Source organism: Peromyscus leucopus, chromosome 22, assembly GCF_004664715.2.
Source record: "Peromyscus leucopus breed LL Stock chromosome 22, UCI_PerLeu_2.1, whole genome shotgun sequence".
Classification (NCBI taxonomy): Eukaryota; Metazoa; Chordata; class Mammalia; order Rodentia; family Cricetidae; genus Peromyscus; species Peromyscus leucopus.
Window position 1 is genome coordinate 27,376,747 of NC_051081.1, and position 12,094 is coordinate 27,388,840.

General features: G+C 45.5%; 1 protein-coding gene across 3 annotated transcripts in view; it reads left to right on the top strand.

Annotated features, from left to right (window-relative positions):
- The first annotated feature begins 295 nt into the window (after positions 1 to 295).
- The window catches only part of Fez2 (fasciculation and elongation protein zeta 2), a 40,394-nt gene continuing 28,595 nt past the window's right edge, over positions 296 to 12,094 (top strand). For 2 of the 3 annotated variants that reach the window (XR_003734931.2, XM_028873385.2), the window contains exons 1-2: positions 330 to 612; positions 4,871 to 4,979. Coding sequence is in view for 2 of the 3 variants with exons in the window: in XM_028873385.2 (XP_028729218.1) it covers positions 362 to 612; positions 4,871 to 4,979 (360 nt within the window). In the remaining variant the exon portion in view is untranslated. Of the gene's footprint in view, positions 613 to 4,870; positions 4,980 to 12,094 lie in introns of all 3 variants that reach the window. The other variant, XM_028873391.1, reaches the window with a different exon arrangement.

The following is a 12,094-nucleotide window of genomic DNA, read 5'->3' on the forward strand; positions in this document are numbered from 1 at the left end:
TAAGAGAGTTCCCCGGGGGCAGAAAAAAAAAAATCTGACGCTGTAAAGTTTACAAAAGTCTTCCTTTTAGCCACTTTGAGACAGGGACGCTCTGAGGGAAGTTATTTCTAAATGATCGAGAACATAGGAAGTGACTCAACTCCGTTGAGATCTTCCTTCTTTCCCTGGGACGCGGTGATCAGCTCTTGAAAGACTCAGGAAGTGAAAAATCTGAAGGGCAGCTCGGGACTCCTCACCCAAGAAGTAACTGGCGGACAAGGGGGCGTGGCCCCCGAGTGGGAGGCGCCAAGGGGCGTGGCCCCGACAGCGACAGGGCGTGGCCGCCCGGCCCGGGGCGGGGCGCGCGCCGGCAGCGGGCGCGATGGCGGCGGACGGGGACTGGCAGGATTTCTATGAGTTCCAGGAGCCGGCCCGGAGCGCCCAGGACCAGGAGAACTGTAACGCGAGCCCGGAGGCCGGAGCTGGGGCCCACGCGAGCGGCGACAGCTTCCCGGCCTTGGCCTGCAGCCTGGAGGAGAAGCTGAGCCTGTGCTTCCGCCCCTCGATGGACGCCGAGCCCCCGCGGGCCACCGTGCGGCCCATCACCGAGCGCAGCCTCCTGCAGGGGGACGAGTGAGTGCGGGCCCGGGAGCTGGGCGGGCGCGGGCCTCTTACCTCGCCCTGCCCCCGTCGCTGCCGGGAGTCCGGGCAGGCCCCGCCCCGCGCCCTCCTTCCTCCTCGGCCGCTCCCAGCCCCGCCCCGAGAGCTGCCCGGCCTGGCCAGCTTGGAGTTTAAATGCCCCGCTGCTGCCCCTGCCTTCCCCGGAACCCTCCTGCAGACCCCTGGGTGCTGCCTTGTAGGAGACCCTGCCTCCTGCGGCACGTGGGGGTCATTCATTCATTCACCTCCCTTCTGTTAAAGCCCCCCGGCCCAGGGCTTGGCCCTGGGCATTCCCATAGTGTGCATTGCTCCTCTGAAGTAGGCTATAAGGCGGGGTGGGGCATAGGTGTGTTAAAAACACAGGTTTTGTGAGTGCCTGGATAGATATTTCTACCGGATATGGGAGATTTCAAAGGGGATGTCCGAATGAAGAATTTCGTAGAGAAAGCCACCCGCACATTGAATCCTGATGGAGTTAGGTGCGAAGGTGCGAGGGAGGGAGGGAGGTACCATCGAAGTCCCAGAAGTCTGTTGGGACCACGACAGCAAACTGCCATAGAGGCAAAAAGTGAAGGGCGTTAGTTACTAATGACAAGGATCCAATCGTGTATGGGGAAGCCCAGTGCACGGCAGGCAATGGCTACGGAATCTTCTATGGGATTAGTGCCAGTGAGGACATTCACAGGGGTCGATGAGAGCACTTTACCTTGAACCCCAGTGATTGTTTGGTGAAATGAAAGTTGTAATTATGAACCATGGTTTTGCCCCCAAAAGATAGTTAAGAAAAAATGCTGAGAGCCAGTGAGCTAGAGTGGTTTGTTTTTTAGGGAGAGAGGAGGTCCTAGGGAGGCCATAAGTGAACCGAGTACTCTCAGAAGGTGATGAGTGGGACCTGTTTGCAAAGCATTGGAGGGGTGGGGGGACGAGAGGTTAGTGGAGAGGGGAATTAAAAAAAAATTTTTTTATTACATTTGATTAATTTTGTGTGAGTACTTGTGTGAGTGTGGGTGGCTGTAAGAAGCCTGTCAAGTCAAATGACCACTTGTGGACAGTGGTTCTTTTTTCCCCCCCACCATGTGGGTCCCTAGTGTCATTGGTCTCAGTGGCAGGCACCTCCACCGGCCAAGTCATGTGAGGAGTTCTTGATGATGATAATTATAAAAAAGTTTTTTTTTTTTTTTCTTCTTTTCTCGAGACAGGGTTTCTCTATGTAGCTTTGTACCTTTCCTGGATCTCACTCTGTAGCCCAGGCTGGCCTTGAACTCACAGAGATCTGCTTGCCTCTGCCTCCCCAGTGCTGGGCTTAAACGCGGGGACCACCACCGCCCAGCATGAAAAAGTTTTAATTCCTCAAGGAATTAGGAGATTGGTCAAGGAAGAGCAAGGAGAGAGAGGGCCTATGTAAACATGGGTGAAGAGCTGTGTTCCAAGCCATTCTTTTGCCCCAGGGCAGAGGAGGGATAAGCTTATGATGGGATTTTAAGTGCCGAGATAGGCGTGCAGAACCATAACAAAAGGTGACTTTTGTGGAATTTCCCAAAGAGAAGATAGCTTCATATATGTGTAGATTTGTACACTTTAATTATGGAGACGAACTGCCTCATCTGGATTTTAAAATTATGAGTAACTGACTTAAAAACAGACGAGCGAGCGAGGCTCGCACTAAGATTCTTAGAAGACCTATTTTTGCTTCAGTTGGACATTCTGGAAAGTTTATTTTAGCTTGTGCTTCAAACTTAGGTGGCTGTAAAATCTAAGCTATGTTGTTTCCCTTTCCTGTTTTGTTTCTTGTAGCCCAGGCTGGCCTTGAACTTGCTATGCAGCCGAGGCTGACCTTGACCTGATCTTCCTGCTGCCCTCAAGTGCTGGAATTACATGGCATAAGCCACTAAACCTTTTGGCCTTTTGTTATTATTCCCCTCCCCTCAATTTGGAGATCGAGTCTTGCAGCTCAGGCTAGCCTCAGACTCATTTTTGTAGAGGAGGTTGGCATTGAACTCCTGATCTTTCTGCCTCTACCACTTGAGTGCTGAGGTTACAGATGTGAGCTAACACACCCAGTTCTCTGTGCTGGGGGGCTTGATTCCAGGGCTCCTACAAGCTAGGCAAGCATTTTAGTATTTGTGCTTTATCTTTCAAGCTCCCGCCCCCAGCCCTTTTAAGAGGTAGGGCTTACTTCTTTGCCCACTTGACTCAGATTTTTTACTTAATTTCCTTGAACTTTGCTTCAGTTTCTGTCAGTATGGATTGCAGTCAGCTGCTGAGGGCTTCAGGACAGTGTCCCCTGGAGCCACGGTCTGTAGGACTTTGGCTAGGAGGGAGACTCTTCCACCAGCTGTTTATGACGGGTCATAATATTTACGATAAAGACAAGGCAGCTCAGAGGTCTTGACCAGAGAATTCTGGAAGTCTTTGAGGGAAGTTGGTCTGTCCTTCCAGCTGCAATTGTTCTGACCTTGGGAGAGAGCACACGTCTTGTTTATTGTTCTTCTTTCTTGGAAGCTAGAACCCGCAGCTACTCCTTCCAAGAGAGATACTCCACGGTCTTTGTCTTAGAGCTTCTTTAAAAAGAAGGATGTCACCAGCGGACAAAACAACTCCTCCAAACCTGGGACTCCTCACCTTCTAGAATAGTCTGTGTCCCTGGCCGGGGTTAGGTATATAGTCGGTTATTAGCGTTTGAACCGTTGTGGCCCAGAATGGTCAAACTCAGTAAGGAGCTGCTGTTACCTCCAGGTCTCGTTCATCGACACTAGAGACCATCAGGTTCCATCTGGGAGGCAATCTGAGCGAGCCTTACTTGTGGGAGATGTGTAGGGTGATAGGTCCCGCTTTCTAGAGCTTTTGGGGTTCGTGTTTTTTCTTGAGGTTGGTTTGGGTTTGGAAGCTCACACACCCCTTGGGGCGTTGTACTTCTGGCAGCTTCTATTCTTAAGCAGAGAATCCTGGTGTATTAAGTCAAATTTGTTGGTTTTCCAGTTTTAAACTTGATTTTTTTTTTTCCCTTGCTAGGTTGTTTGTATCCTGATCACTGACACACTTGGGGGAAAAAGACTTATCTAAATATCTCACGACTTATTATTTACAAGTAGATAGTTGTTACAAATTTTAACTTTAAAAAATGTGACATGTTAGTGTAGTCTCCCACTAAGTAGCTCAGATGTGTAGTGTTTAACCTCACTTACCCTAACTAAATTTCATCTTATTGATACCTCTGAACTTATGCTTTTTTCCCCCTATAAAACATGTCTTACTATGTTGATTATTATTTTGGTACCAAGCCCGGAATTTTTATCATGAAGTCTATTGTTTTTGTTCATCGTGGTTTGTGATATTTTCAATACAATTTGTTTGAATTAATGCTTAGAATGTTGGAGCTGGAAAAGGTGCCTGCTTCATGTCTAAATTTTATTTTTTAGCTGGGCAGCTGATACCCAGGCAGGTTAAGGAACTTGGCCAAAGACTGGCTCATTATTTGAGGGAAAATGATATGATTCTGTTTCCTGAGCCCCAGTCCAATGGCCCTTCATTTTATCCCATCATCCCCGACCTCAGATACTGTTTGATGAGAAGGTGGGTAATTGTCTTGACTGTATGACCTGCCTGCATTCATGTGGTCCCTTGATCTTTCCCCTTTCATCAGCCTCAGTCCTTATCCTGTTACTTTACAAATAGATATTAAATCCTCTTCTCACACGGAGACCGAATCTTTTCTCCAGAAAATATAGAATGTCTCTGGAAAGCACAGTGTGTTTACTTTGTTTCTGGAGACAGTACTGAGATTTTCCGTGTTTCCTGGCTCTTCACATGGAAAATGAGGATAATAAAGGTTTCTGCTTCTAATGTTGTTTTTGAGGAGTAAATGAATCTGTATATTTTTGTGTGTATGTGTGTCTATATCTCCATCTATCTATCTACACTGCTTGTTGGGTTTTTTTTTTACATTTAGTTACTTATTGTGTGTGTGTGGCTATGTGCTCTGTGATTCTCCTGTGTATGTGCCTTATAAACTTTGAACAGTGTCCTGCACATAGTCAGCCCAATTATGATTTTTTTCATGACTCTAGTTCTGATGATGTTTTTCTAAGAAACGATGCACCTTCTGTTTTCTTTTTTATTTTAATTTTTAAATTATTTTCTTTTTCTGGGCCCTTTTACAACAGTACTGGATTTTTCAACAAAAGCTGTGTAGAGTGTTGCACCCACTGACTGACGTTTTCTTCTGTTTAAGGATTTGGAATGCCCTGACAGACAATTATGGGAATGTCATGCCTGTAGACTGGAAGTCATCCCATACGAGGACTTTGCATTTGCTCACACTGAACCTCTCAGAGAAAGGGGTAAGTGAGGAACTGGACCAGAGTGGCTGCGTGCCCGGTGCTGGTAGTGGGGCACTGGGGGCAGCGTCTCTGAGGACACGTTTGGGGACCCGCCTCTTTCTGTCAAGCGACCGGCCGGTCCCCGCCTGCCATCTTGTCTCCGCTGCTGTCTCTTCACTGGGTCAGTCTTGCCGTTCCTCCTGTGTTCATTTTTACACCAGTGCTCTCTGTTTCCTTTTGCTTATACAACTGTGATATAGTGAGAACACCCAGAATCCTACCCTTTTATTTGATTTATTGGGGGGTATTGGGATATATGCAGGGAGTAAGTGTTACGTGATACAGTGATGCTAGGCATGACGTACATTCCTGTGAATGTTGGGGAACCATTAAGAGACATTTCTGTTCTTGACTTTTTCTGTGCATATGTGTGTATGTATACTCTGTGTGTGTGTGTGTGTGTGTGAGAGAGAGAGAGTGTGAGCGCATGTGCGTGTGCATGCATGTATACATTTGTGGGCATTTATGTGGTGGTTGGCATCGGGTATTCACTTAGTCATTTTCCGCCTTATTTTTTGAGATAGGGTCTCTTATTGAATCTGGAGCTCACTCATTCAGCCAGGCTGTCCGCCCAGCGAGCCCAGGTATCCTCACGTCTCTCTCTTTCCAGCACTGGGATTATAGGTTGCATTCTGCCATGGCTTTTATGTGGGTGCTGTGTAGGGCTGACGTTAGGCCCTCATGCTTGTCTCCCCACTTGAGCACCCGATGTCTTCCCGTTGCTGATTTTTGACTTTGTAATGTGTGTCCACCCTGATAGTGCCATTTGACAACCCCTTGGGTAACAGGTGTGAACACAGTGATGGCATGGCCAGGGGGCAGACGAGGCAGGAGAATGACTTGAAGTAGACACTCACAGAGTTAAATTTGTGTAACGCCGAGGAGGAGCGTAGCCCAATGATTTGAATTTCCGATTCCCTCTGCTTGAAGTTCTTCAGCAGAGAACAGTGTAAGCTCATGTCAGATCCCCTGGCACGCTCTATTTCATTAAGTGTGATTGTGCCGTCACTGGCAATGTAATGCTGTGGGGCCGTCAGGATGTTAAATAGTGTTGTTCATGTTTCATGAAATGATTTTCTTACTTACGTGACTTGGAAAAGCCTGGTGCTTTCAGTTTCTGGTGGAATGTGGAATTCTGACTCTGTTTGCCAGAATCCCTGTAACTAACCAGTAACTACTTCTTGCCACCACTAACCCCTTTAAGCTTTGCAGGTTGACCTGACACACATTCACTAAACAGGCCCAGAGCTGGATACCTTTTGTTCCACCTTCTATTTATTTAGGGCCTGGCTGTCGCGTGGGGCTTTGTCCAAGTTCCCTCCCTCTCCGAAGCTTCCTATTACTGTTTTAGCCCTCGCTGAGCTCATGGAATTATACAATTTTAGAGTTGGAAGGATCTTTAAAGGACACTTAATCCAGCCTCTCAGATGGGGAGAATCCCCACCTACAGCATCACTGACAGATGGTGACTTCACCATGGCCTAAATCCTTGCGCGGAAGAAAACACACTCCCATGTAGAAATCGGAGAGCCCTGTGGAGATGTGAACTTCTCCAGGATTGGTTTTCTGTCCCACTGAGGTTCGCCCTGTTGTCGCATGGGCGCTAGTTCCCACAGTGCGGCGTCCACGTGTCTTTGTAATCACCACGGTGCTGTCTCACTAGTCATGTCTCTGAGTCTGTCATTAATTAGATTGTGACTTTCTAGTGACCGTCTCGATGCCTGGCACTTAGTGAGGACTGTGTAGCCTGTTTGTGGAGTAAGTAAATGAGCGAATAATCTTCTCACTGAGACTGTGTCCGGCATGTCAGAAATCGTGATGGAATTATTATTATTTTTTCTTGAAAGGATCTATGAGTGTATTTTCTTTCTTTCTTTCTTTTTTTTTGAGTATATTTTCTTATTGACATTCTAGAAAAAAGTAGCATCCAGCATTCATTTCGTAGTTTGAAAAAAGCAGCGCAGTAGCGCCACGAATCAAGCACTCCGATCCAACTTCACTGAATAAAATATAAATCTTGTCTTGTCATTACTCTGTAACTCCACTCCTTCTGTTATCCTCTGGATGGTGTTTGTAATGCCAGAGTCATGCTGTGGCCATGCTGGCGACTAGCAAAGACTTGCCATTTCATGCTAGGATTGAACGTAAAAAGCTTTACCTGGAAAGACTCAGGAGATTAAAATGGACAAGTGATAATCAATCAATCAATCATCAATCAATCAATCAATCAATCATGTATCGTGCTGTGGCTATTCTTTTGTTGAATAGAATTGAAAAGAACTCCATTCCCCAGAAATATCATAGTATGTACCGAGTCCCTGAAGAACAAATGTGCAAGTGTTATATCAAAGCAATCATGTTACTCTTTTAGGTCATACATAATTAAGAAAAATTTTAACCTAGGAAGTGGTATTATCTATCATCACCATTTTGGTGCTGTATTCTTTCCGTGACTGAGGAAAAATTTACTTTTGGAAGCACTCTTTAGATTAGCCTCGTTAAAACATGGGATCTATAAGGGCAACCCCCCTCCCCCACCCCAAGAATAAAAGAGTAATCTGCTTTTTGTATTGACAACATTCAGGAAAACAGCAGTTAGATGTTGTTTTCTTCCATTGACGGTGGTGACACACAGTTTTGCATTGGCTGGGTCCCCTCTAGAAGCCTGGCATAGTCCACATTCTTGCATGGGCACGTTCTTTCTATCTACTGTGTGTGCAGTTTAAGGCAGGGAAATGGTAGGCTGGGCTGTGTCTAACCCGGGCGTGGAGGAGTACAGGGAAAGCTTGGCTCCAGGGAGGCACGTTGTGCTTGATGGGAGGATGAGGAACGAACCCATGGTGTAGCTGAAGTTTTGTCCAGTCCTGCCAGTTGGCTTTGAACTTGCTACCTAGCTGAGGATGAACTTGAACTGCTAGTCCTTCTGTCTTTGTCTCCAAGTGCTGGCATCATAGGTGGGCACCACCATGCCTGGTGCGAGAGGGACTATTTTCTAGTGCAGTTTGATATCTTGAAGTGTAGAAAGAGGACAAATAGGGTAATGTTTTATTCCTTAATGGTGATTTTAAAATTAAAACTTTATTTATGAGCCAGGGAAGAAAAAGAAAACAAAATTCTGATGTTCAAGCTACAAGGAAGGATGATGGCGCAGGGGAGTTGGAAGTGTGAGAATCCTGATGACAATTTATAGACCACGGGTGTCACATGCTCCAGTGATCACATTACGACCTTACCAATCCCCCCACCCCCACTTTGTTTCTGTGGCCTTGGAATCAGATGTCCACCCATGAAGAGCCTAGTCTAGTCTTGGAACCTTCCTTACTGGAGTGAGTTCTTAAAAGAAGTAACGGTCATCATTTAGTAGCGAACTCTGTGGAACTGAGATATGGAGGCTGCTCTGCCCTCCATCCTCCATGTCTAGTGCCACTTCTGACACCTTCAGCTGCTGCTTCTGGCAGATAACCTTTCTGACTCAATTTTAGTTTCCACGGTGGCACTGTGCACACTGACCTTCCCAGAGGATAGAATTGCGGTCTAGTATACTGTCCTCCACTGCCCACCTCCAACCCCCACACAGACTTTCCCTCTCCTGCTCTCCCATGTAATCCCGGCAGAATCCCTGGTTACGTTCATCTTGACCTTTTGTGTGTGGCATGATTACTTAGAGTCACACGTCAATCAGCCTCACAGGGTCATTTCAGTAATGTGCTAGCGGGACCCCAAGTTCTTCAGCTGTGGATCTGACCCCGAGTGGAGCTGTATAAGTGAATGTGGGAACTGGGAGAAATCTGGCTACAGTAAACAGTTTCTAACACACCCCATATCAATTCAAAATCAAATGGGTAATGCATCCAGGGTGTTTCTGCCGTGGTTCACTCCTTGCATCATGTGACATAATTGCATCATGTGACTTTGCCGCAGCCTTGGTTCTGAACCACAGCAGGTGCACTTTGCCCTGCACATGCCACCACACCCTTATTAATGTCACCTGTAACATCTTGGCTCAGATTCGAAGACTATTTCTGGTAAACATGCATGGCAGTGTTTTCACTGTGCATACAGAGTTTTCTGTTCTTATAGAAGCATAATTGTTTGATCACAGGAACCAAGGACGTGGTATTTTCTTGTTCTCGTTCTGAGCCACGCAGGTATCACATCAGTTTATCTTCGGATTGTAATGTTAGGATGTTGGACTTTAATTACTATTGTTTGAGTTTCTGACTTGAGTTCTATCAAGAATTGTTCAGTGAATTTTGGCGTAGGATCAGGACAGGGTTTTCAATAGTCTCTAAAACGGCCCTAAATATGCTTCTGCTCTTTTGTACTATATATTTGGCATTCTTAGTATTGAGGATAATTAAAATCCAAAACTTGATCGAGTCTGAAAAGCATTGAAGATTATTTTGTGTCTTGGGGTATCAAATTTTCAGCTAAGATTTAATTGGTATGTAAAAATAAACTTATACATGTACCTCACTAGTATGTAGATTTGCTTTCATTTGCAATACATGGAAAAATTCATGTTTCCCAAAAGAAGTGTTGCAAAATACATTTCTACATTTCCTTATGTCTTATTATCAGTAGATGTTTGATTTGTATACTTAGTTTATATAGACACCAGGGCCATGCAAAAATTTCTTGGGTTAAAAGGTGGTGGTGAATGCTGGGCGGCGGTGGCTCACACCTTTAATCCCAGCACTCGGGAGGCAGAGTCAGGTGGATCTCTGTGAGTTCGAGGCCAGCCTGGTCTACAGAGTGAGTTCCAGGACAGGTACCAAAACTACACAGAGAAACCCTGTCTCGAAAAACCAAAAAAAAAAAAAAAAAAAAAGGGGGGGGCGGGTGGTGAGTGGTGAGTAGACAGTTGAAAAGACCCAGAGTAGACCATTGGTGTCTTCTATTGATTTCTGTAGCCTGTGCTGTGGCAGTCGGTGAATCTCTCTCTTCCCAGACGTCTGTTAGGGATTTTGACTTCCTCGGTCTTGGCAAGAGTGACCTTTGCTCCTGCATTGTCTCTGCCTCTGAGTTTGTCTCCTTGTTTCCTCCCCAGTCTCCTGTGGGTGTCTTTCTGAGAATGCACGCAGGAAAGGTGAATTCTTTGAGTACCGCACATCTAGAAATGCCTTTATTTTTAGCTTCCGCCTAGTTGTTAAATTGGCTGGACGTTAGATTCCAGGTTCCAGGATGGATTTTTTTTTTTTTTAAACAGGAAAATTGCATTGATTGTTTTCTGGCATCTGTTGTTGCTGCTGTAAATCCAAGTGATATATTAATTCCTGACTCCTCTGTCTTTTACACATGGTGTTCTGAATTTCACGGGGGTGTGGGTCAGAGTCTGCACTGCCAGACCTTTCCTGGCCCAAGATGCTGTGAGAAACAGAAAGAAGAGGGGCATTGTCCCCGAGGGACCCCAGGGACTTGATTCCGTGCTGACAGTAGACCTGGTGAGCTGCAGCCTTTCCTACCCGGCCATGGGAAAGCAGCGTGCCTGTGGCTCCTGCCTATGCCCTTTTCCTTCCCCGGCTTTATTCTGGCTGCCATTCCTCTGCGAGCCCCTGTGTAAGGAACTGGGAAGGCTCTAGGGACCTGCATCCGCTCCATTGTATCCCGGACTTTAAATATATCCTATGTACTAGTAAATAACATTGTTTTTCCAGATAAACCTCCCTTCCCCCAGTAGTGGGGTTTGAACCTAGGGCTTTAAGCAGGTTGTATCAATACTCCACAGCTGAGCTAGATCCTGAACCTTCTTGTACTTTTCATTTTGAGAGGTTTATTACTCTCATTTACCAAGTTATCTAGACTGGCTGTGAACTGACTCAAGATCCTCCTGCCTCAGCCTCTCCCTGCCATTACAGGCCTGTGTTCTCACGTTTGCCTAAATCGTGTTAACTTAGTTATGCTAAATATATTATATTTACAAATGGTCGAGTGTTCCAGATCCAAAATGCCCGGGACTAGGAGTATTTCAGATTTTGGGTTTTTAAAAAGTTGGAATATTTGTAGGTACACACTGAGATATTGAGGTGGGATCAGGTGTAAACATAATTACATTTGTTGTTTCATAAGTACTACATGTACATAGTCTGATGGCAACTTTATATAATACTTTCGGTGTACCTGTGTTTTGAGCATTTTGAACATTCATATGAGGAATTTCCTCTGATGACATTGTGTTGCTTCTTAAAAAGCTTCTGATTTTGGGACATTTGAATTCTAAAGGTTTTTATTTATTTACTTAAAAATTTCAGATTACAGTTTCTTGGCCTTTTATATAATACAATATAATAATTGATTAATATATCGTCTTAATGATGTACTATGTAGTGTAATGGCATGGTTGTTTTCTTCCATAGTGCTTGTCGCCCCTTTGTTATCACTGTGTGTTAATTGTTCTTGGAGAATAGAGTTCTAACGTTAGTTCTGTTCACCAACAGAATAGTCCTGTGACAGTAGGTGAATGATTTGTAGTCAGCTAGCTAGATAATCATTCCTTGACTTGTTGAGTGTCCCCAGGTAGCTTTTACAGTTGCTATTGATACAGAACTCTGAGTATTCCTAAAGGGGCTGTTGTATTGGGTTGGGTAGGCATAAGAGAAACTGACGAAGCATGATACAGTACCCCAGATGTGGCTACAGCTACTTGATATAGTACGGCATGGCAACAGCTACTGGTACTTTAGCAGTCCCAAGATGAAAAGGAAAATAGAGAAATTTCTAGAATCTGGAGAGATTAGCTGAGAAGAACTCTGCCTGACCAGAGCTGGGTCTTTGATACAGAGCCAGAGCTGACAAATGGCATTCTGGCAGAGAGAACGACGGCAGGATGAGTGCCCAGCCCTCTCCTTCTCACCTTGCAGTCTCCTGGTGTCTGCCAGTGATGTGGAAGCCCAGCTGGAGGCCAGAAGTCAAGGGCATCCTTAGGTCTGGTCCATATGGTCAGCCTCCTGGATCCAGAGCTCAGCAGAAAATGGAGGCTCTTTAGCATAGTTAGGCTTAGAGGTGTTTTAGGAACCTAGAGATATTCTTTCTTCTTTTGAAAAGAGAGGTGTTTGTTTTGAAGGGCTGAAGGTACC